General features: G+C 44.9%; 1 protein-coding gene across 6 annotated transcripts in view; it reads right to left on the bottom strand.

The window, feature by feature from the left end:
- The window catches only part of Foxn3 (forkhead box N3), a 392,487-nt gene that overhangs the window by 159,995 nt on the left and 207,871 nt on the right, over positions 1-24,621 (bottom strand). For all 6 annotated transcript variants that reach the window (XM_027931570.2, XM_071607611.1, XM_071607612.1 and 3 more), the window contains one exon: positions 4,395-4,510. In XM_027931570.2, the coding sequence (XP_027787371.1) occupies positions 4,395-4,510 (116 nt within the window). The remainder of the gene's footprint in view (positions 1-4,394; positions 4,511-24,621) is intronic.

The following is a 24,621-nucleotide window of genomic DNA, read 5'->3' as shown; positions in this document are numbered from 1 at the left end:
GATGAGACTAATGTTACTCGTCTTGGGGAGGAAGACCTCTGTTATGATCTGGATTAAAAGTGTCCCCAAAACAACCAGAGGCTAAGGACACTGTGGCACAATGGTGACACATCTGACTCCCAAGGCCGACATGCTAAAGGCTCGGTCACAGCCTGTGGCATATTAGAAGGTGGGGGAACCTTGGGGGGGACGGGCTAGTGAGAGGAAGTTAGGTCTTTGCGGGGCGTGTCCTCAAAGGAAACACTGGGACCCTGGCACCTCCTCTTTGTCTCTCAGCTTCTTGGCTGCTAGGAGGTATATCTTCCTTCACCATTTGCTCCTGCCATGATATACTTTCTGCCATAGTCCCAAAGTGACAAGGCCAAGCAACCATGGACTGACACCTTCAAAACCATGAGCCACATAAATCTTTTCTTTTGATATGATTTAGCTCAGGTATTTGTCACAGTAGCAGAAAGCTGACTAACCCAGAGGTAAAGAGCTAAGTTCGTGACATCATCAAACAGACACCTAACAACATCCATCACTGGTGATGTCAGCGTTGACAGGTAGGTAGTGTTTGATGGGTTTTCCTACTGTAAACTTACCTTCCCACCCCTTCCCATATTCTCCTTTTTGCAAACAAGTCATTACGCGCCATCACTCAGAAAGTAGGGAATTATGCCCCACCTCCAATGGAGGAACAGCCACGTAAATTATTTGAAATTCTTCTCTATGGGAAATGTGCCTCTTCTCTTATTTATTCATTTATATAAACATGGGCTCACAGATACTTGAGTTGCACTGTCAGTGATAAGGCAATAAGATGTCACTTATTTCATTGTTCCAATCTTCCCAGTTGGACTAATGGGAGCAATTTAAGGATGGCCCCTGCATCCTTTGGATGCATCCCCTTCATCTTGTGTTTTGAACATTTTCTTACTTTCTGCTTCTCTACATTTGACCAACAAAATGCCTTCTTTAAAGAAAAGGCAGCTAGGAGCTGGGGTGGTGGCTCAGTGCTTGCCTAGCACATGTAAGGCACTGGGTTCGATCCTCAGCACCACATTTAAAAAAAAATGAAATAAAGATATTGTGTCCACCTACAACTAAAAAGTAAATATTTAAAAAAAAAAAAGAGAGAGAGAGAGAAGGCAGCTAAGGATTGAATTAAAATTCTTACATCAAAGTCCTAGTCCCCGGTACTCAGAATGTGACCTTATTTGGGAACTGGGTCACTGGAGAAGTTAAAATAGGTCATCCTAGAATAAGATGGGCCCCTGATTTAACATGACCAGTGTCCTTCTAAGAAGGAACAATTTAGGGACAGATAGCACACAGGGAGAATGTCACCGTGAGGAAGAAGGCAGAGAACAACAGGATGCTTCCGTAAGCCAAAATGGCCAGCAGCCACCAGGAACCAGGGGCAGGCACCAAACAGGTTCTCCCACAGCTTCAGAAGGAACCAACTCTGCTGACACCTTCATATCGGACTTCTAGGCTCCAGAACCATGAGGTGACAAATTGCTGTAGTCTGAGTCACTTGGTTGTGGTACTCTGTTATGGCAGCCCAAGGAAACTAATCCAATGGCTAATGCTACCGAGCTCTCTGCGTTTATATTAAAAAACAATCCACAAATTGTTCTTTGGTATCCAAAAAAGAAAAGGGAAGAGAATAAAAAATTAAGAGTCGAGGAGCACCCAGCAGACGTCTCACAGGGCACACCAGAACCCAGAGGCACGGGCCGTGGATGGCAGTATTTGGCTTTATATTTGGATGCAAACAAGGTTTGGGGCTGTCTTTCCAGACTCCTCATCTTCCCTGCAGCTTCCACCACCTGCGGCTCAGTTCAGCATTACCTGCCAAGCACACCTGCAAGTACTAGCAATAACTGCCCATCTGGTTAATCATCACCTTCTCCAGCACACAAAGTACCAGATCCATAGAAGCCAAATCCTTCCCTGGTGACCTTCACGGCAACAGGTGATTCCCAGCATCACAGAAGACCTGGCCAGATCATGCCAATTCAGCAAGTTTTGGTCCCAGTTCAATGACTCACCTTGTTCCACTCCCATCTTCCTAAAGTCATGCCAACAAGTAGCCTGGTGGCTTAGAGTCGAGTTGAAGACCACATCACTGTGAGCCATAGGAATAGCAGACCATCATCTATTGTACTGAAGTGGTAGCTTCAGTACGATTTCACAGATGAGAGACTCTGGAAGCAAACCCCAGGCTCTCAGAGGAAGGCTTGAGGGTCTCCAGGGAAGAGGCAGCGAGGGCTCTCGGAGTCAAGGCATGGAAGAGCAAGCTAGAAGCTGACCTGTCATCTCACTCCACATCCAGTGACCTTGACGGAGGTGAAATCTAAGCACCTGCATGGATATGTGGTAGAAACGCTTTCCCCCTCATTCAACTGGGAGAAAAGAACTGCAGATGACAGAACAGAACAGGACCTGAAGTATTTGTTTGGAAATTATTTTCCCCATAAAAACCCTGCTTTGTCTGTATTTTTATGCCTATATTAAAAATCAAAATGAAGTCGTTAGGCTGAGGCCAGCTCAGAAAGCCTCCTGCCTGAGTACACATTCCTCCTGCAAGCCCCAGAGCTCCACTATAATCCCTCAAATTATTAAATAATTACTACGTTTCCCTTGGGGTCACATTTGGCAACAAAATACTGGCCTAAATGAACCAATGATATGACCAGTGAATAACACTCATGTTCTTAACTTCCTAGAAGCAAAGGGATACGAAATCCTTCTGAGGCAAAACTGGAGAGGTAAGTGAAGTGTATTCCCTGCAATTTGGAATGTGTGTGTGTTGGCGGGGAGGGGGCACAGAATGACAAAGGAACATGCAAATCCAGAATCCAGGAAATACTTCAATAATCAGGGTCCTCTCCCCCACCAACCCCGAACATTTGCAATTTTCCACTCCAGTCCCAGTTCTCTTCCATTTCAGGGGTGGCTACAGCCACAAGGAGAAAACCAAGCATATGGCTCTGTCCTTCTGGACATTTCTACAATGTCAGCTGGGCTGCTTTGGAAAATCCCATTTTATCTCCTACAGCTATATGACCTCAAGTTGTCATTCTGAATAAAGTATGCTTCCACTGATTTTTATGAACACAGACAAAAGCTGCTACAACCTTTTTTTTTTTTTTTTTAAACCTTGCAAACCAACTGTAGTTGCTATGTAGGGTTATTTGTTTCTAAGGCAACAGCGTATATCTAAGTACTAATGGCCTGTCCTTTTGCCAGGCAACAAACAGCCTTGTGATGCAACTGCACCTGTCTCGGCTACGCGTTACTATGGAGACACTCCAGTTGCTATAGCTACCATCACGCTAATCGCCTAGCAAACGCAGACATACAGCAGTCTTCTCAGAGAGCCCAGCTGTTCCTCCCCATCTCTTGCTGAAGACTGATTGTCTAGGGCCTGTGATGGAATGCTTCTCGGCTGAGAGGCACAAGAACTTCATTAATGCCATTTTGGAGGATCACTTTGTGCTGCCTCCCACAGAACCAGCATCAGACCAGGAGAAGCATCTGCGAGAAGTGGACTATAAAACTCCAGAAATCTCTTGACACCATGCCACTCCCAGTTAACATAAACGTGTCGTCCAAGGACAAGTTCTCTTGACTAGGGTAGCTGCCACAAAAACATTTCTATACATCTTCTAACATAATTTTGAAATTTTGAGGGATGCACTTTGGACCCAAGCACCATGTGTAGATAAAATCCACTTTAAAATGCTGTTTCATGTCATATCTCTCTTTCTTTGAATCTAACGTTAATATGCTTTTTCCAAAAAATGACAATCTACTTAACCCTTCACTCTGATTATAAATTAGTAAAAATGGCACTCATGACCTCAATCTCCCAACACATGGGCGTGAGGAGAGCAGAGGTCTCCATTGTCCCCTACAGTTCCTGAAGAAGCAAACACCAAGTAACCACAACAAACCCATCACTTAGGAGCACCGTCTACATGGAGACCAGGAAAGACAACAACCCAGCGAGCCTTCTCACAACGCCAGCAGACCCTGCTCAGGTCAGGGGAAGATGGCATCGCTCGCCTGACTCATTCCTGTATGTTTATCCCAACAGAACGTGACACCCAGAGATATGAAAGCTGTCAGCTTTTCTTTGTAAATGTTTCTACTCAGGAAGACAATATTTTACCACCATGAAGTCTTCTGGAAGCACTGTTCCCCGAGAGGAGCAGAAGCGGTAAGGTTTGCAGGAAATACAACAATGGATATGCCTACTAATAATATTTCATTTCTTTCTCATTTATCTGCAATTATTTTTGAAACCTCATGCAGCCTATGAAATTAGTTGCAGTGCCTGCCTCTGCCAAAATAAAAGTGATTTCAGTAGATCCCCCCAAAAGAAAGAAGGTACTGCTTACCTTTGATATGCCTGAGGAGAGGTGGGAGGTGGGTGGTAAGGTGTCTTTTTCAAAGCCTGAATTAGATTTTGTCTATACTCTGGGTCTATGCACCATAACGACCCTTTCCCAATACTCTGCAAAGGAAATTAAAATACAAAAGCATTAATACAGAAGTGTCAAGTATTTTGCAGGAAGGAGATATACAGCTACTACCCTAGTTATTTTTAAAAGCTTCTCATTTATTTGTTGACTGTTGGCCAGACTTAAATATCATCCTCAGACAACAAAACACCATAAAATGCTTTTAAATCTTCCTCGTATTAAGTTTGACAGACCCAGTGAATGTCATTACCAGATTATACTGATACAATGATAAAATTTTCATATCCAAACTACCCCCAAAAGGAAATCCTTCATGATTTTTCAGTGTCAACACTGAACAACAATATGAATTCTCTTCTAAAAATCTTTAATTTTGCCAGATTTCAAATGTTGAAGGAAAAAGAGCTGAGACACCCTCAAAACTGTCTCTGCTCTAAAAACTAGAGTTATGTTTATACACCACATTATGTCAGTGCCACTTTACAAAAATGGAAAAGTTAGTCCACTTGTTTTTTTTCTAACTTCTCACAAAATGCTTGGAATGGATTTGGGCAATTATCTTCCCCAAGAAACAAAAGATCCCAGGCACCAATGATAACCCTAAGCCAGAATCCGGCATTTGTTTTTTTGGATTCCTCAGTTCACAGCAATCTGCTCCAGCCTTAAGAGTTGAATCTTTAGAAGTCAAATTTTAAAATGCAAATTTCCTCAAACTGTTCCGTGGAGATGAGGAAGTTGTCCTGGAGGCCCACTTTGGGGCTGGCTGGAGGCATTTGGTCTATGATCAGCATATTTTAAAAAAATGTTAAATCCTGCCTCCGTGGCCATTGGAGCTGGCAGCAGGCCAACGGGCAGTGCTCTGTAGCTGCAAGCTTTCAAGTGACCCAGTGTACCCAAATTGTTGATGTGGTTGATTTGTAAATATTTACCGATTTGGAAAGAAAAGAAGTCAAATTACTTAAACCTGTGTCCACTCCATGCTTTCAGCCACACACTCCCTTATTTTCACAACTGTTCCACTACAGGAAGATTGGTGCTGTCTTCCAACATTTAGAAAGCAAACAAGAAAAGCATTTAACGACCATGAGGGAGGAGGGGAGGCCTAGAAAATTCCAGAGAAGGAGAACCAAGCACAAGTTATTTTCAAACATGTATAAAGAAGTTTTTTAAATTCTGTGTTTCAATCTTCAATTCAAATAGTTTTCTTACAAACCTTATTTATCCACAGCACCCATGAAAATACTATCAATAACACCAGCAAACAGGGCAACCAGAAATCATCAATTTTGCGGCTCTGAGAACAGGGGAATGGCACAAAGCCAGGGTCACAGGCTGGCACCTGGGGCCACCCCAGGCACCCAGCTCCAGCTGCAGTTCTGACCCCAGACGCAGGTCTGGGTCAGGTGGGCCTGTGTTATGATAAATGCCAAGGTTCCCAGCTTGATCATCTGGATGCTGAGAGCCTGGGAGACTTCAACTATGGAAAACTCAACAGTCCTGTCCTGGCCTTCCCTTTCATGCATTCATTTTCAAATTCAGAAGAGTTCAGGGACCTGATGAGATTTTCCATGTAAAACTGGCAGGCTACCCAGGAATATGCCCCGGAGCTTCCATCTTTCCCTGTGGAAAAAAAGCTGTGCAGCACACTTTTTAAAGAAAGCCAAAAGGTAAGGAGTGGGGAGGTTAGGGAGGGGCAAGGGAGAGCAGGATTTAGCACAAGTGGATAAAGTAAACAAACCGACAAGGATGTCAACCTCCTACAGCACTGGGGGGGGGGGGGGGGGGCGGGGAGAGAGAGACTGGCCTGACCCCACCATCAAAGGCTCCTCTGGAGCCCTGGGCCAGGGGTCTTCCCTTCAGGTACCATACAGCATGGTCTAAACTGCATGGAGGGCCATCGCTGTCTGCAATCCAAACATTTCTGCAATGAGATTATGTCACTTCTGGAAACCTAAGAGCTTTGGGTTTTATCACAGTGGCTCTCAGACTAGAGGAATTTAATCTTACACCAAAAATCCAAGGACAAAGCAAAGAAGGACAACTGGCCCTCTCAGGTAAGTAATGATAAGCCAATGGTTCACTATGATTCACCACTGTTTTAAAACTAGACGAAGTAAATCCCCAGATTTGTGCAGAACTTCACACAGTAACTGATCCAGATGCAGAGGGGCAGGCAGGGAAATGGTAAGAACAGGTGGTCTGGGACCTCAGAAAGTCATGGCTTCCTCACTGGTAGAGACATGTACAAAGCGCAGGATGGCAAGACACAAAATCCTACCACAGTGGCTGCAACTTACAGGCAGCCTCATGTACCTCACCTATCTTTGTTTGTTTGTTTTTGCTATCAGGGATTGAACCCAGGGGCATTAGACCACTGAGCCACATCCCCAGCCCTATTTTGTATTTTATTCAGAGACAGGGTCTCACTGAGTTGCTTAGCACCTCGCTGTTGCTGAGGCTGCCTTTGAATTTACGATCCTCCTGCCTCAGCCTCCCAACCTGCTGGAATTATAGGCATATATGACCGGGCCGGCTAACCTAACCTTTTTGACAAAAGAAGGGAAACCAAGTGTGGCTGGACAACGTTTCATTAAATCAAATCTGAGGAGTCTTCAGCTCCATCAGTGTTAGGATGAGGGCCCTCCAGCAAAGTGCCTGTATGCATGAGCTGCTGGCCTGGCTTCAGTGAGCTTTTCAACATTCTAAGATCCTCCTTTATTTTTGCACTCCCTCTATCTGTCTTCTCTGCACACCACACCCCAGGCACAAGCTATCACAACTCTTCCCCTTCTTAGTAAGCCAACATCAGCCATGAGTAACCACCTCCCTTCTAGAAGTTTCCTTTCACCCAGGTCTTTGGAGTGTGATTATCCAGCTAAGGTTTAATTCCAAATTTGGTCAATACTTGTGGCCAAATGTACTCCCAATGCTCATTAACCAAAGAAATGTTCTCAGGCTTTGGATCCTAAGTAATGGTTCCCACCTTGACGGGTCCTACGCTGGAATTCCAAAGAGAAAAAACAAACAAATGAAATGCTTCTTGGGGACACACCCCTAGGGACTGTCAATGCCTGCAATTTTAGGGCCAGCATCAGGCCACGCTTGAGGGGAGCCCCAGAGGAGGCTGGGCGAGTACCTCAATTGCAAGCCTTCCTGGTTGCCTGTAGCAGTTCAGAAGAGTAAAAAGGTTTACTTGACAATTTTTTAAAGTGGAAATGTGCAGAGGATAGAGTACTCAAGTTTCTGAGGCTACGGGGAAAACCATACTGAATGCCCCTTGCAGGGGAAAGAGGGTGTGATTTGATTTTAGTTGCACAATAAGCTTGAGACTCGGAGCTTTTACAGAAATGTCTGCATTTCAGATGAAGGCAAGCATGTGCAGTCTTTTTTGTTTGGAATGGAAATAACTATGAAGGCCATGCACCATTAAGTGTTAAGGAATTCACAATAATAAAGGAAGAAAATGTCATTTATAGATACATTTTCATTATATATAAATATAACATTCACACCCTGAGAGAAAACTAATGTGAATAAGGTAGAAAATGAGTAAAAAGAATGAGGCCAAGTTTTTATATTTTTTTTTTAATTAAAAAGCACCTGGGAAATAATAGCTCTGTTAATAATAATAATAAAAAAAAATACACAAGAGGAACAAGAAAGAAAGAGGAGCCTATAGTATATACAGACTGAAGTGATAAGTGAAAAACATCTGGAAAAAAACAACTAAATTAAACTCTAAATCTAAAGGTATCATCTTTCCATGTGGCCTCCAGGGAACATCCTGTGGTTCATGCCTCTATCCCACGTCCCCACAGCACTTCAGACCTGCACTAAGGCACCTGCTGGTCTATGTGACACTGGTCTCACGTTAGGGTCCCTTGGTTAGATTGAGGATTCTGGAGGAAAGACACTATTTTTTTAAACACTGTATTTCAAAGTGTGCTATGATACATTCATGGGTCACGAAATCAAGAGAATGAGTCACAACCGCTATTTGTTTTAATGGAACAGAACAGAATCAAATAGAATAGTCAAGAACAGAAAATATGCACAGTCATGTACTATGAGATTCCTGTTTGTCCCATCTGGTAAGTATGTGTACACTGAGCCTGGAGTAGTATACTCCTTGCTGGGAAGCTGGGTCAACATATGGTAAACGCTGGTCCAAGACAATGGATTCCAGGGTTCTTTTCTTTCTCACCACTTCTAGGAATAAAAGCCTCTCCCAGAAGGAATGGAGGGCATACTCAGATGTGAGGCTTAGGGCTGCACTTGAGGAATAGGGGGGACAATAAGGCAGAAGCTGCATCAAAATAAAGCAGGAAGCTAAGTACAAGTTCTTCATGCATTTAAAATGATACCTGTAGCCATGTGTGATGGCGCACAGCTGTAATCCCAGTGATTTAGGAGGCTGAGGCAGGAAAACTGCAAGTTCAAGGCCAGGCTCAGCAACTTAGTGAGGCCCTAAGAAACTTATGGAGACCCTGTCTCAGAATAAAAAAATCAAAAGGCTGGGAGGTGGCTCAGTGGTTAAGCACCCAGGGTTCAATCCCTGGAATCAAAAAAAAAAAGAAGAAGAAGAAGAAGAAGGAGGAAGGGCGAAAAGAAGACATAAATGGTATCTCTTGATGTTTTTCATATGCTGTGTCCGAGATGTTCCCAGCATTACCCACTTCTCAATCACTGGCTCATTTGTTTATTCATTCGTGTGGCAGGTGCCATGGAGGACATATTAGTAAATGAAAATGATAAAAATTAGTGACCTCACAAAGCCTGGATCGCAGAGGGGAAAATAAGGTGAGCAGGTAAAGAAATAAAATAAATAAGATGGTGACAGACGGTGCTACCCGCCAGGGAGGAAATACAGAGAGTGAGGAGCTGGAGGAGAGGAGACTGCCGCTGTGCGTAGGGCTGGGAGCGGCGACAGGGCTCAGAGATGCTTTGGACCTGATACAGCATCCAGGCCCAGGATGACCACAGGGCGCCGGCTCAGGTGAGGGCAGTGGAGGTGGACAGAAAGACAGCCTCACCGTGCATTCTGGAGAACAGGTGGACCTGGCCCTGGATTAGAAGTGGCAGGGAAAGAAAAGAGAAGAACAAAGGTTGATTTGAGTGACTAAGTAGGTCGATTAGGAGGAGGAGGAAATCCAGCACTCTTGAAAATAAACCCTTTGAGACTCTCTATCTACCAAGATCCACCGATTACAGTATTTGAAAGAACTTACTGGACACAGGCCACCTGTCTTCCCCCTGATACTTCCTCCACGGCCCCACCTTTACAGCAAAAGCTCATGAGCATGACAGATTTGAGGTGCTCTGGCTTTTGAGGTTTAGTACGGCTGGTTCCTCCAGAGCTGAGGTAGGTAAACTTTTTCTAAAAGGGCCACAGGTACTATTTCAGTCTTTGTAGGTCACATGGTTTCTGTTATGACAACCCAGCTCCACCACTGCAGCCCAAAAGCAACCAGACCCATACACCCATAAACACGGCTGTGCTTCAGGAAGACTTATTTACAAAAACACAGTTCAGGATCCCTTGGCCTACGGACCAATACTTGTGCTCAGGGTTCACAGTCTCAAAGCGCTATAGTCTGGGAACCCAAGGAACCAGGTAAGGATCTTCACAGATTAACAGAAGTGGGCTAGGTCCTGCAGGGTTGGGGAGGAGCTGTCGATGAAGATCTAAGTAAAGTGCTCCAAGGCAAGAAAGGGGTCACACGTGGGGAACAGGGGGAGGGAGGAATAGACAGAGACTAATTAAGTTCATCGGTTAAAAAAAAAAATACTACACAGTATTGGCTGGGCTGCACCAGGAAAGGGCTACACGTGTGCAGTTCGCTTTCCTTCCCCGGCCTACTTCATATCTATAAATCAGGTGCTCAGACTAAATCACCATTCTGTGAGTACATGGGTCATCAACAACACTGCCACATTCCTGGAACAGGACCTCACACCTGTAAAGTCGGTGAGAAGCACATCATCATGCTTTCAAGGGGTAGCCCTTACTTTGGTGGACAGGGACACTGGAGTCAGAAAGAACCAAATCAAAATCTTCTTTCAAAACTTCCAACCAACCTGTGTGACCTTTGGCAAAGGATTGAACTGCTCTGAGCCCCAGTTTCTCCATGTATAAAATGGGAGTGACACAGTACCTGCTTCACAGGAGTGTGGTGAGCGTTAAATGAGGTCCTACCATGCTTGTCACACGGTACTCGTGGAACTGTCAATTGAGGCAAACTGCAAAACAAAACAAAACCACCCACATGGCTGTTTTCCATGACCTGATGTTACTTTCCATGGTCCAAAGGAAGCATTCCGCATCAGATGCATTAAGGTGGAAGTGGAAATGGAAGGCTCAAAATAGAACAAAGCAAATAACTGGCCACTGTGGTAAAGTCAGGAGGGACGTGGGGCCTCAAGGAGGCCACTTGCTTTGAGTCACGTCTTTGCGCACTGCAGTCCCCACGGTGTCCAGAACCATGTGGCAGTCCAGGGCTTCCTAAATGCGGGTTGCACTTGGCTAGTTTCTTAGATGACCATTTTCTTAATAGTTTTGATATTTAAAGTCTCTGCTGGTGTCTGTAGACTATAAGGGATAGCATTTTAGATAGAACCTGGGTGCCTTTAGGAATCCCTACTAAGAACCTATGAGAACCTACCAGCTGCCTCTCCTTCCTTGGGGTGAGAGCCCTGCCCTCCAGGCTGCTCTGGGGCAAGGTGGGGTGAGGCCTGACTAGGAGGATAAAGCTGGGAAGGGTCTCCTGGCTGGAGGGCTGAGTAGGGAGGCCCAGGCACTCTTGGTTATCAGTGGGAAAAGGAGGTTGAACTCTTGTGGCAGTTGGAACTGATAAGGCCCCCTCATTTGTCACCGACTAACACTTGTGGCTTCCTAGCCAGGGGTCCCAGAGCTGACATCGTCATCCCAGGGCCATTCTGTACAACATAAACAAAGTTTCCCCAGGGTCCGGAAGGCAGGCTTGACTGCTTCTGGAACAGCCGGGGCTTGTTTCACTGTGAAGACGCAGCTCACTGCCTGGACTCTGGGTGCCACCCCTGCAACGGGGCCTGTACCACTCCGCCTGGTGGCTCCCCTTCTCTGACCCAGCTCTGGCTCAGCTCCTCAAGGCCAAGGCAACCTTCAAGGAGGAGGGAGAAAGGGGATTCATGGGACTGGGGAAGGGGAGGGTAGGGGCTGGCACACGGGTTCCCATTCCCACAAAACTCAGGCTGGGCACCTCGCCAGTACCAGCGGCCCAGCCAGACTGCAGTGTTCAGGAGCTGACCCAAACTTCCTCGGTCCTCAGGAAGGGGTGCTTCTTGGGGCTCCTTTTGAATCAGATCACTTCATACCACCGAGAAGAAGTGACAGAGTATGAGGCACTCAGGGCACTGACCCAAAGGCAGGGTCCGTTTCCCTGGGGAGCTGCAGCTCCAGAGGAAGGCAGGCAACAAACAACTCTACGGGATTACATAAGCTGGCCGAAGGGCTACGGGACGACAGAGGCAAGGATGAGGCCCGCGGGAAAAGGTGTCAGCTGCACCTGCTCCCCCAGGGGACCAGCCCAGGACAGCCCCTCCAGCTCCCACCTGGCATGCCCCCGGCCTCTTGGAGGTTGGGTTCTCTTCCTCACCCCCCCTAACCTGTCACCACCCAGTCTTACTCCTAGGTTCATACTTTCTGACTTCCAAGATGGTGAAGAAGAGACAAACTCACAAACCAACTCTTGCACTCTCCTGGTGAATGTTCAAGAAGAAAGCAGCCCACAAGTGGCTCCCAACATCAAGGGATCCACGTGTACAGTTCTTGTCTATACTGCCGAGCTGCTGAGTTACTGGGGGAATACCATTTGTCCTCCTCACCCGCATGACACCTTCTCCAAGGGTCACCTGGGGCTATAATGTACACAAGGTCCCTAACACCATCCCCAGGGTAAGGGGCCGTTAATCCATTTCATTCTCCTCTCTGCCAAAGGAAGTCACAGTAGAACTCAGATGCTACTTGAAGGGCGGGGCGGGGGGAGGGGGAAACAGAAGAGTGAAAGGTTATTCTAGCAAATGACCATGATGTCTTGGCCCCTGCTTTGAAATGCACAAAATATCCAGCAAGAAGGGATTCCTAAATGCACCTGGGTTCTATCTAAAATGCTATCATTTGTAGTCTACAGACACCAGGAGAGACTTTAAAATATCAAAAGTGTTAAGAAAATGGTCTTCTAAGAAACTAGCCAAGTACACCAAAGAGGGAAGCGGGGGGCGACATGGACTACAAAGAATTTTTTTCTAAATACATCCTTGTTCAATTCCTGTAACAAAATTATTTCAGAAGTGAAAGGTCTTTGGGTTTTTTTTAATACTCATTGCTTCTGTATGCTAAATGTCTAAATTTAAATTTACTAAGTGTTTGTTTCCCCAACAGCAGAAGGAGGGACAGAAAAATTTTAACTTCCTACTCAAGTTGGTGGCCCAGTGAGCTTCAGTGTGGCTCTGGTTCCCTCCAGGATGGGGGGTGGGGTGGCACCCCCACCCCCACCTGGCACACAGCACCAGTCCCTGGGCAAGAGGGGCTGCACATCTAGGTCCTCATAATCCCAGCCAAGGGCATTTTGTACACCTAGGGACGTGTCCTCTAAATATCAGATGTGGAAATCACCCCCATGCCTGCAGTAAGTCCTGTGATTATTCACAGGCATGTTCTAGACCCTCTGAAGACAGAAATGACAATTAACGTGTGACTTGTGTGGTGTTCAGATACCTGTGCTCTGTGATGACTGAAGGGCCCCAGCTCCCTCAGAAGCACCATGAATGTCATTCTGTTCTCTCCCGGAGTGGAGGACATGGGGCACGTGCCAATCTAAGCAGGAAGAATCAATAATCTCCTTGTATTAACACCTAAATAAAACCAAAATAATCCCCAAGATTTGGCTAAAACCAAATTAATCTCTAGGAGAAGCCTGCTGGGGAGAGTCACGCGGGGGCGGGAGTCAGGACGGGAAACCAGTTGATCGGCATCCACCAGAGCTGGGGCCACCCTGTCCAGTTTCTTCTTCCTGCTCCCTACCAGCCACGGTGTCATCTCCACAGGGGTCAGCACCAGGAAGCAGTCTATTTGAGTTGGAAAGAGTTACTTTTTGCACACCTACACTACTGCATCCCAACCGCCAAGGGCCACCCAGAGCCAAAGGTCAAACACCACCCTGGCAAGTTCTAACAAAGAAAGGTGAAAAACACACACACACACATACACACACACACACACACACAGTCAGAAGGCCAAAGAATTGGCATCTTTAAAATGACCGTTTTTATCCAACAAATCTGAATATTCTCCCAAATTAATTTCACCACTTTTTCCTTGGGAAACCAAAAAGGGTTAACTATGACTACAAGTAAAAACTGTACCATTTCAAGAAAAAGCACAGAGATAGGAAGGTTAAGAAAAAAAAAACAAGAATGTCAAACACAGCACAAAACACACAGGAAGTATAAAAGCTGGTCATTTTATACTTCTAATGCCAGCCTTGCTGTAGGACCTCAAAGAGCCCAACTACTAATCACACAAGTTCAAGATCCTCACATGCACACACAGGATATGTGGATAAATTCTCCATGTCAGTGTGTCCACTAACAACTTCATTACAGAAACAAAGACAGGCACGTTTACAAGGTTTTATTTGTTACTTGACATGAAAGGGAATATGCAATGGTGTGGTCAAGTCGCTGGAGGTGGGTAGATCCCTCTTTTTTAAATAATAGTTGTTTGTATCATACTTACAATCTTAAAGTTAAAATTGCTTGCGCAAATTACAAAGAGCACAAATGACAGAATAAAAGATGTATATTAAATTGCCTCTTTTTTTAAGCTTAAAAGGCAAACTGACTTAAAACTAGTAGCTATGAGGGGAAGTAACATTCACCATTCATCATATTTACATAAATAAAAACTCGGTTATTTTAAAAGAAGTTCAAGACCGGTAAAGACCATTAGAAACATGCTTTTCTTTTTCTTTTTGCAGAGCTGGGAATGGAACCTGGAGCCTAACACAGGCTAAGCAGAGAGTTCAGCTATGAGCATTCAGAGTGGCGGGGGAAGAGCAGGCAGGCAGCCCGCAGCAGTGAGAGTTTATGGGAGGTATTGAAGGCACACATGGTCAGACATGGTTGGGTTACAACTGGCCCACCTAGGGCCACTCTATCTTCTGGTTGTCCATAGTTACTCATCTATTTTTAAATGCTCCACTATGATCTTATCTAATTGGCACATACAATTGGATCACCTTATTTCCATACTAAAAGTTGTTCCAACTACCTGGCTAGGCCAGGTACCTTTCTGGAGAATGTGCGCTGGCGCTCCATTTCTGGCCTTCAGTTTTGAATGGTCACAAGACCCAGGTTCTCTCAGTAAAACAAGACCATCAAGTGTGTGTTTTCTAAGGAGAGGCCACAGGCTATGGATAATCAGGGCCTGACCCTCCTGGTGGTCAAGGGGGCCCTCCTGGGAGCCCCTGGGTTGCAGATCCGTCTTTGAGCCACAACATCTTGCTAACTTTAGCAATCCCACTTTTAAGGAGAAATCACCTTTCCAGTGCCTCTCAACTCCTAGCAGAAGGACCCAACAGCAAAGGACACCCTTCAACAAATGGTGACGTGGTGGCACCATGCTACTAAGACAGAACTGAAACCACCCTGGACCCAACTGAAAAAAACTGCAAGGAACAAACAACACTGCAAGTGCTCCTGGTTAAGATAGGAACAAATGTGCAAAGTGCCACCAGAGCAGAGCTGTGCCTGAGTTGGGGGAGTGGGGGGAGCCCCTGAGGAAAACAGCAGGGCACACAGAGGGAGGAGAGAAAGAAAAGGAAGATGAAGACAGCATGAAGGAATCCTGGGATTGACAGCTTAAGGGGGCTGAAGGAAAAATTAAGGGAAGAGAGTCCATCCACCTGCCGACCTGCCTCCAACCCGTCAACAAGAGCTACTGGAACCAGCCGCTGTCCAGAGACAGCATGGCACTTGGCCCGCTGCCTCCAAAGCCTCCTCTCTGTGGCTCCTGCCTAATCTCCTGGAGGCCTCTTTCAGAGTATTTAACAGGCAAATGGCCTCAATCCTCAATGTCATTATCACATCTTCCTCTTCCCAAATGGTCCACAGGTGGGAGATGCTGCCCTGGACATTTGCATATTTGTCCCCCGAAGTGCTGAGTTTTGCTGTGAGAACTGAATGGACACCCTGGCCATGAGGATTCACTGGGGCTTCAGGCACACAGCCTAAGATTTTTATGGGGCCAGAGGGGCACCTGGGGCAGCACACCTGTCCTCAGCCCCATCTGGGAACTCAATGCAACCTGAGGCACAGACCTTCAGAGAGCCAACCACAGGCTCACCCACAGGGGGCCACGCGGCCACCAAGAGACTGTCAGAGAACTCCACCAGGGAAAAGATCCTGGGCTTCACCAACACTCCCACGTGCCTCTCACCTGGCCACCCTCTCATGCCTCTCCTCAACTGACCTCAGAAAGGACCCCTGGGCTCATATGCCTATCTCCCAGGGAAAGGGGGACAGAGAAACTGGGCCCCCTGTCCAGGAACACACACCATCCTTACCAACCACACTCTCAGACCATGCTTCAACTATTAAGTTTAAAGAAGAAGAAAAAGGAAAAGCCACAGCTTGATTATTCATGAAAACTTTTATACACAGAAATGTTTAGGGCTAGGGGCAGGCCTCAGTGGCAGAGTGCTCGCTCAGCATGCACAAAGAAGGGGTCTGAATCCCAACACAACACACACACACACACAATATGTTTAACTCACTCGGGATGTTGCTGAGTCACCTGGCCTACAACTGTCCAGCTCACGGCTCAGGGTAGACACATGCATTTTTAGTAATAATGATAAAAGCAGCAGTTAGCATCAAAGACCAGCAGCAACTTCATTAACACTGAGTAGTGACCACAAGCTGAGTACCCTCCAGAGCATATGATGGCGTGCATTATTTAATTCTCTCAGCACACCTAGAAGGTGAGGAATGTCAGGACCCCACAGATAGCTTGACTAACTTGCCTAAGGTCAATGCAAGCAGTAACACAAGAACCTGCACCTCACGGCCAAAACACATCACTGACAGTCACTGTGGTGGACAGGTGGCAAGATGCAATAAAAACCACAGTGCATTCCCAGGCCAGTCACCACCATCACCCGCTGCCCTGAGGGCAGTACATCCCAGAGTGGGAATGCCACACAGATGCGTTCTGATGTACACACACACACACACATTTTCTTTAATTATTCATTTCAGACAAAACACCAAAGTCAAAACATACTATTGTCATTTTTTATAGCTTCCTATGGTGCTGCTTTTGCATGACCATTTGCAAATAAAACATCACCTTTCTGTTTGTACAGCAAATTTCAAAGGGTAATCAAATATCTCAGGTGGCGCTACACAACTGGATGAAGGAATCTGAGAAGCTTATTAAGGCCATTTATAGCCACAAAAACAGGCTCTGAAAGGACAGGGGCTTGCCCTAGATAACAATCAACAGAGGCAGAGAGCCAAGATTCAAACCTGGGTCTCCTGAGTTGCCAACGTGAGAAAACCCAGCCTGCCAGAAATATTTTCCAATACATGTATGTGGTTCGGAGGGTTCCCACACCTTCCTGAAGGAATGCACCAAAGTAAACCAAGCCCCCAAAGGTGGAATGGCTCGTGTATATCTGTGCCAACACTTACATTCTCCTCCCCAACCAACGAGAGGGACCCAAGATTCCTGAATTCACTTGGCAGGGAGAAGTTCTTAAGTTGAGTGCTACTCTAGAGAAATCTTTTTAAAGAGAACAAGCAAAGAAAAGAGTTTTGGTTTGATAGACATTCCAAAATGAGTGGAAGAAAAGTTAGAGCCCACTCTCTGTTCTTCTGGAATTATCTACACTGGATTCATCTGGCAAAACAAACACAACCTACACTACATTCAACTCTATAGTCAGGGTCTCTGTGGCCTGTGGGGCCACACACACACAGGACAGAACTGACATTTCCGATAAGTCATGTCTTTATTAGGTATAAAATCAACACCTAGAAGTGCATCTATGAGGCCCTCTCATTAACTTTACATGAAGCAAGAGAAAGAATTGTACTTGGGGCTCCCACTGGGCCCTTCTCCCTCGGGTCAATGCTTGGTGGCACTTTCTTTCACCTGTGACAGCCTGAGGACAACTGTCATCCTGCAGTGTGCTCCTAGATGGTGGACAGTCTTCTTACAATGTTACTAAAAAAAATAGAAGAAGAAGAAGCTCATTCTGATCATTTAAGTCTTGGTGACTCCAAGGAGTTGTACCCAAGAGGAACCCAGCACGGAAGGCTCTTCACAGGTACAAAAAGGACTGTGAAGCCCAAGCTCAGAGGGGTCAGTTCTGTCCTCTTCATCCCCTCAGGTGGTCCTACTACAAGGAAAGGAGAGAATCCCCTCTGATTTTTGTTACAGGAAGATAATTATCAAAGACTTGAAAATAAAGACTATCAGACCCCAGCTGGAAGGAGTCTGGCTTCTGTTTAGGAGTTTTCATGAAAGATCCTTGGATATGGACAAACCTCCCATCCATCTACCCGACCACCTGGAGACTCACTCGCCTCGTGTGTGCCAGGGTCAAACGCGACATCTACCTGATGTTCAGGGCACATGGGGGCTACTGCAATGGTTACTGGTCCTCCCCGTTTCACGGGCACGGGTGGGTGTACTGGATATATCCACCTGCTCAACAGAGCCACACTCTACTGTCCTCCATCAAGGGGACATTGTGGACACACGGATGGGCTCCCTGCCCACTCACTTCCTCTCTGGTTTCACTAAAGGAAGGCATCAGCAAGACACGGAAGGCTGGGAGGAGAGAGAAGACAGGGGGTACCTTCCCCTGCCTCGACCTCCTGGGCTGAAGTGGCTTAGCTGTCCTGCTGCCCAAGGTCACAGCTCCCATGAGCCAGGAGCTCGGCTGCTTTCTCCTCCAGGTCCCAGGATCTGCTCCTTTCCCCGTCAGGCCCAGGGGAATGAAAGCCTTCGGATGCAGCCTACGTCCTCTTCCCCGGGGTCACAGCATCATCCCAAACTGGTGCCCTGGACCTTTGTCCACAGCTGTGAATAGTCCCCTGTCAAACTCTCCTCAGTGACTTCACTGTGAGTTGCCATCTGTCTCCTGCCAGGACTGACTGACAAGATGAAAAAACAAAACGGATTACCCTAGAATTTTACTCTTTAGAATCTGCAGGTCACAAAACGCACATAATAATTCCCTTACCATTTCCCCCAAAGTCAGGCAAGGGAAAAAGTAGGCCTCCAACACTTCCCTAATAATTTACTGCACTGCATACCTTAAAAGAGCAGAATTTGTCTTCTTAAAAAAGTGAAGTAAGCTCTGAAACATGGAAACTCGATTACAGAATTAGAGAAGTATGTTGTTACTAAAAATATTCTCTGTAGAATTCCTTTCTGAGTACATCATCAAGGATCACTATTATGTTTCAAAGTCACTCTAAAGGCATATAAAAATGGCAAATAAGACAACAGTGTCAGAGAGGTTTCCAGTTCTACGACAGCTGAATGACTGACACTCTATCTTATCTGAAATACTGTCCGATGTTGGCATAAACCACTAGTATGAATTCATCTATTCTAACAAGAACACCAGTCAGTCAAACTTCATAAAACTTAAAAGAGTCAACCTCATCCTGCAGTTCACTGGTGTTCTGAACTAGATCAGGGTAACCCCAAGAAATTAAAACAAGACTTGAAGTTTCTAATTTAAATATTATGAGCTATCTTCTGAAGTACAAAAGTCTCCAAGGAACCTACAAGATATAATGGGGGTGGCGGGGGAGAACACATTGGGATTCTTTAATTGCTGAGGAAACAATTCAAATCTGATATCAATGTCATAATGCTAGCCAGGTACAGTGGCACACACCTGTAATCCCAGTGGCTCAGGAGGCTGAGACAGGAGAATCGATAGTTCAAAGCCAGCCTCAGCAATTTAGTGAAGTGCTAAGCGACTCAGTGAGACCCTGTCTCTAAATAAAATACCAAAATAGCGCTGGGGATGTGGGTCAGTCGTCGAGTGCCCCTGAGTTAAAAAAAAAAAAAAAAATCATAATGCTAAAAACAAAATTTTAAAAGGCTGTTAACAAATGAAATGTAAACCACGTTTGCTTATGCATTTTTTTAAAGACGCTGCAAGAGTGTTTCAAGCATGGCTGTCTTTATCTAATGCCAAATGATCAAGTAGAGGCTTATCACAGCCTTCCAGAGAAACCTGGGTTCCCCTTGTGGGGTGTTGGTCCATTTCCCAGGGTTCAGCCTGTTGGTGCAGGTCCTGGAGTTACATACAGCATTTTAGAATAAGTATTTTGCAACAAGTATTAAGGGAGGGATCCCGTGGGCACAATGTCTCCTTCTTGGGAAATGAGGATGAGATCCAGATACGACAGCCCCAGCCCTTCCCACAGACTTCCTACACAGCACAAAGCAAAGTCACGGTTCCACATTTATTTGTGAGGCTCCACAGCTAATCTGCAAGTTCCATGATGGGAGGGGTTGCCTTCCGTTCTGCTCAGGACCAACAGTACATGTGCCCGGTGTACCACACAGCAGGTGCTGATTTAATAGATTCTCTAGGCATTTAAACCAAGCTTTCAGAGTAGGATTGAGGAATTCTGAAGTTTGATATTTCACTAAGTGTACTTTTCAAACTGTTTTCACTTGGCAGCTTCTAAAGGCTTGACTTTTCCAGATAGAAATTAAGACAAAGGTAAACAATACAAATTAAATAACAAGATAGGGCTACATGCCTGTTGGAATGGCCCAAACTTAAAACCCTGACAGTATTATGTGCTGATCTGAATGTAAAGCAGTGGAATTACTCACAAACCATTGGTTAGAATGTAAACTAATACAACCACATTGGAAACCAGTTTGGCGGTTTCTTATGCAATTAATCATGTGACCTGCTAATCCCACTCCTGAGAATTTCCTCATGAGAAATGAAGTCATATATCCAAAGACTTTATATAAGAATATTCAGAGCAGATATTTACTTACAATATCCCCAAACTAGAAATAAACCCAAATCTATGCACAGGTGCCTGGAGAAACAAATCCTGTACATCAAAAGCAGGATGCTCCTCATCATCAGAAATGAACCAACTACTGGTGAATATTTCAGAATTTACACTAAGGAAATAAATATTCTCATAAAAGTATGCTATTCCTGATTTTGTTAATATGAAATTCAAAACAGGTAAAACCAAGAAGATACATCCCTGGAAGCCTGAGGGTTAAGGTGAAGGCTAGGGATGACTACAAATGTGCTCAAGGAAACTGTTTTGGGTTTTTTTGTTTTTTGGTTTTTTTTGTTTTTGCAGGGGTGGGGTCTGGGGATTGAACCCAGAGGCACCCTACCACTGAACAGCATCTTCAATCCTTTTTCATGTTATTTTTTTTTAATATTTTTTAGTTGACGGACCTTTATTTATTTTTATGCGGTGCTGAGGATCGAATCCAGTGCCTCATACATGCTAGGCAAGCATTCTACCACTGAGCTACAATCCTAGCCCCTTCATGTTGTTTTTTAGACAAGGCTGGTCTTGAACTTGTGATCTTCCTGTCTTAACCTCCCGAGTTGCTGGAATGACAGGTGCACACCACCATCCCTGGCTTCAAGGAAACATTTTGTGACGATGAAAACATTTCACATGTGGACATTAGTGGTGGGTTCCATGGATGTACACATGGTAGTCAAAAGATTTTCATTGAGTGCATTTAATCATGTGTAAACAATGTCTTAATAAAGTGGCTTTAAAAAAAAAAAAGGAAAAGAACAAACCATAAAAGTAAACAACTAGAGTAAATTGGCAACATAACCTCCTGGGAAGAATTCTTTTACATAGCTTTTGAACAATACTAACTGTAAGTCCTGGTAGATGTACATCTATGTACTTGGGACAAAAAGGAACTACAAAGAAACATTATGTTTCAATCAGAATTGTATTACTGACAGTAGCAGCATAACTTTGAAACTAATGTATGTTATAGAATAAAGCAAAAATGTAAGTGTGTTAATAGCATTAATCATATTAGAAACCAAGCAAAGAGATGTGAATACAAAATCAAAAGATCTGTTCACGAAAAAACTAGTAATGTCAAATGTGAACTGAAGAAATCAATGTAAACTCATGAAAATAATGATATGTCAACTGCAGAAAACAGACCTAATGCCCAGATTTGGTTTCCAAATACCATTCTCCATTTTAAAAAGGAGGGGAGGGGAGGCTTATTGGAAAAATAGATGATTTCATGGCTGGAAATAGAAAGCATAAGTCAAGTCTAGGATATTTTCTGTACAAAGAAGTACTTAAGGACTAAAAGGGACATTTTCAAAGGGCATAAAGACAGTTTGAAAAGGTCTCATAGACCACATCAGGAATAATTTGAGCATCAAAACAATGATTGTGATTGATCATAAAACTCTGACTAAATAAAAATCCCATGTGTCCACAGTGATACCCACTGAGAGGGACCTATTTGCCACCATTTAGAGATGGTGATTGCACCCATCCTTTTCTGTAAGAATTGGTCACTACAGCTCCTTCTTAGGAACTGTCAGCTAAGGACAGACTTGGAAAAGTCACCATTCTACAACCCCCATGGAGCAAATCAGGCGGGAATCATAGTGAGTTCATGCACGTGCCAAACCATCTCCCCAAAGACTGTGCACTAATTGCGAAAGGAAAGCACGCCATCCAAGGACAGGTCTCCCATCACCACCTTGGGCCACTAATCGTCTTAGCATTGCTAACTGGGGACAACCCAGTGGGATCCAATGGTTTAAGAAGCATCCAGAATGACCTGGCAACTGTTTCAACAGCTCAGACTCAACAAGCATGTGGGTATGACTTCCAGGGACACAGGCCCAACTGATCTATGTCCCAAGAAAATGATCAACCAGATGCAGGATATGCAGTATCCCACAAAAAAACTGGCCTTGATCACCTCAAAAACAAAATTTAAAAATCAATGTAATGGGAGGGGCTGTTAAACCCAGAGAATAAAGAGACTTTAAAAAAAAAAAAAAAAAAGTTACTGCCTAAGTCTTTACATGATCCTGGTTTTTTTAAAAAAAATTAAAAAGTTATTAAAGACTTTGGAGAACACCTAGAGAAATCAGAATGTGGACTAGATATTAGATGCTACATGGAATTATTTTGCATCTTATTTGGTGTGATAGTGGTGTTTTGGTTATTCAGAAGACTATCTTTATTCCCGAAAATCATGCTGAATTTTTAAAGGTGAAGTATTATTCTCACAACTTTTCTATATATGTGAACTTTTTCATAGTGGGGAGGGGTGGGGAGCAGAAGTAACTACCACCATCTGTAGAGCCGGATACTTTACCTATTACTCTACCAGCACTCTACCTATTACTCTCTACCTATCCCTAGGTGTGATGGAATGGATTGTGCCCAAATTCACATTTTTAAGTCCTAACTCCCAACATTTGAGAATGTCACAGTATTTGGAAATAGGGTCTTTAAAAGGTAATTTAGTTACAATGCAGTCATTAGGGTGTATTTAATCTAATATGGCTAGTGTCCTTATAAGAAAAGGGCACTTGAGCCAGGCATGATGGCCCATACCTATAAACCCAGTGAGTTGGGATGCTGAGGCAGGAGGATCACAAGTTTCAAGGCCAGTCTTAACAACTCAGCAAATCCCTAAGCAACTTAGCAAGACTCTGTCTCAAAATAAAAAATAGAAAGGCCTGGGGGTATAGCTCTGTGGTTAAGCACCCCCAGGTTCAATCTCCAATAACAAAGAAAAAGAAAAGGGCCCTTGGACACAATAGCATATGTGAAGACATCAGAAAGCAGCCAAGGAGAGAGGCCTGGAAAACTGACCACTTCATTTCACACTCCAGCCTCCAGAACTGTGAGCACGTCAACTCTGCTGTTCAAGCCGCCTGGCCTGAGACGCTTCATTAGGGCAACCCTTGCCAATTACTGTAACAGGGAAGATTCCAGGAGAAAGAGGAAGAAGGTCCCCTTTTGCTCCCTTACGCACATTATCCACCCATTGATAAAGAAAATAAAGAGTTCCCAGGATGCTGTGTGCCGCACGTGCAGGAGTGCAGAGCTGAGACAGCTACTCCAGACGACTGTCTGCAGCACCCACTGGGGAATACCCAGACTTGCTGGAATCACAGGCTCACTCTCCTGCACCCACAGGACTCCTCTCAGAGCCAGACATGTCTGGGGACATCCCTCGCAGCCTGGGTGGTATCCTGGGAGAGACACTTAAAACACACAAATCTGTCTGCTGTGAGTGATCAGACGTCAGATTTTTCACTACTGAGCAGAAATGTTTCCAATATGTTAAAAAAGTCATTTCTCCTCAAAAGAAAAGAAAAATTCTCATGCTTATCATCATGAGAGGGGGCACTTTACATTTCTGCCTTTTCAGAAAAAAAAAATGTAAACCAAACCAGAAAGAAAGGGGTTATGGTTTAGATATGAGGTGTCCCCCAAAAGCTTATGTGGGAGAAAATGCAAGAAAGTTCAGAGGTGAAATAATTGAGTTATGAGAGCCTTAACCTAACAGTGCACCAATCCACTTGCATGGATTAACTGGGTGACAACTGTAAGCTTGTAGGACATGGCTGAAGGAGGGGGTCCCTGGGGGTATGCCTTTGGGGGTACATATTTAGTTCCTGGTCAGTCAAGCTTAGTTTCTGTCTGCTTCCCAAGTCATGTCCTGAACTTCCTTCCTCTGCCACACTCTTCGGCTATGATGTTCTACCTCGTCTTGGGCACAGAGCAGTGGATCTGGCCATCCATGGACCTCTGAAACTGTGAGCTTCCAAATAAACATTTCCTCCTCTAACTGTTCTAGTCAGGTCTTTTGGTCATAGCAGCAAAAAAGCTGACTAAAGCAAAAGGCAAAGAGAGTGAGGTCTCATTACACTTCTTTTCTTGCATTACCTGAATTGCGCCCTGGCTCTGAGACCAAGAGTAAGTTCTAGAACCTCAGAATGTGAGTGCTGGGAAGGGCCTGCCAGGTCTCCACATTGGCTTTCCTCACTTGACTCGCAACAGAACAGCT

This window comes from Marmota flaviventris, chromosome 2 (genome assembly GCF_047511675.1).
Source record: "Marmota flaviventris isolate mMarFla1 chromosome 2, mMarFla1.hap1, whole genome shotgun sequence".
NCBI lineage: Eukaryota > Metazoa > Chordata > Mammalia > Rodentia > Sciuridae > Marmota > Marmota flaviventris.
Note: the sequence above shows the minus strand (reverse complement) of the source record. Positions and strands in the feature narration are given on the sequence as shown.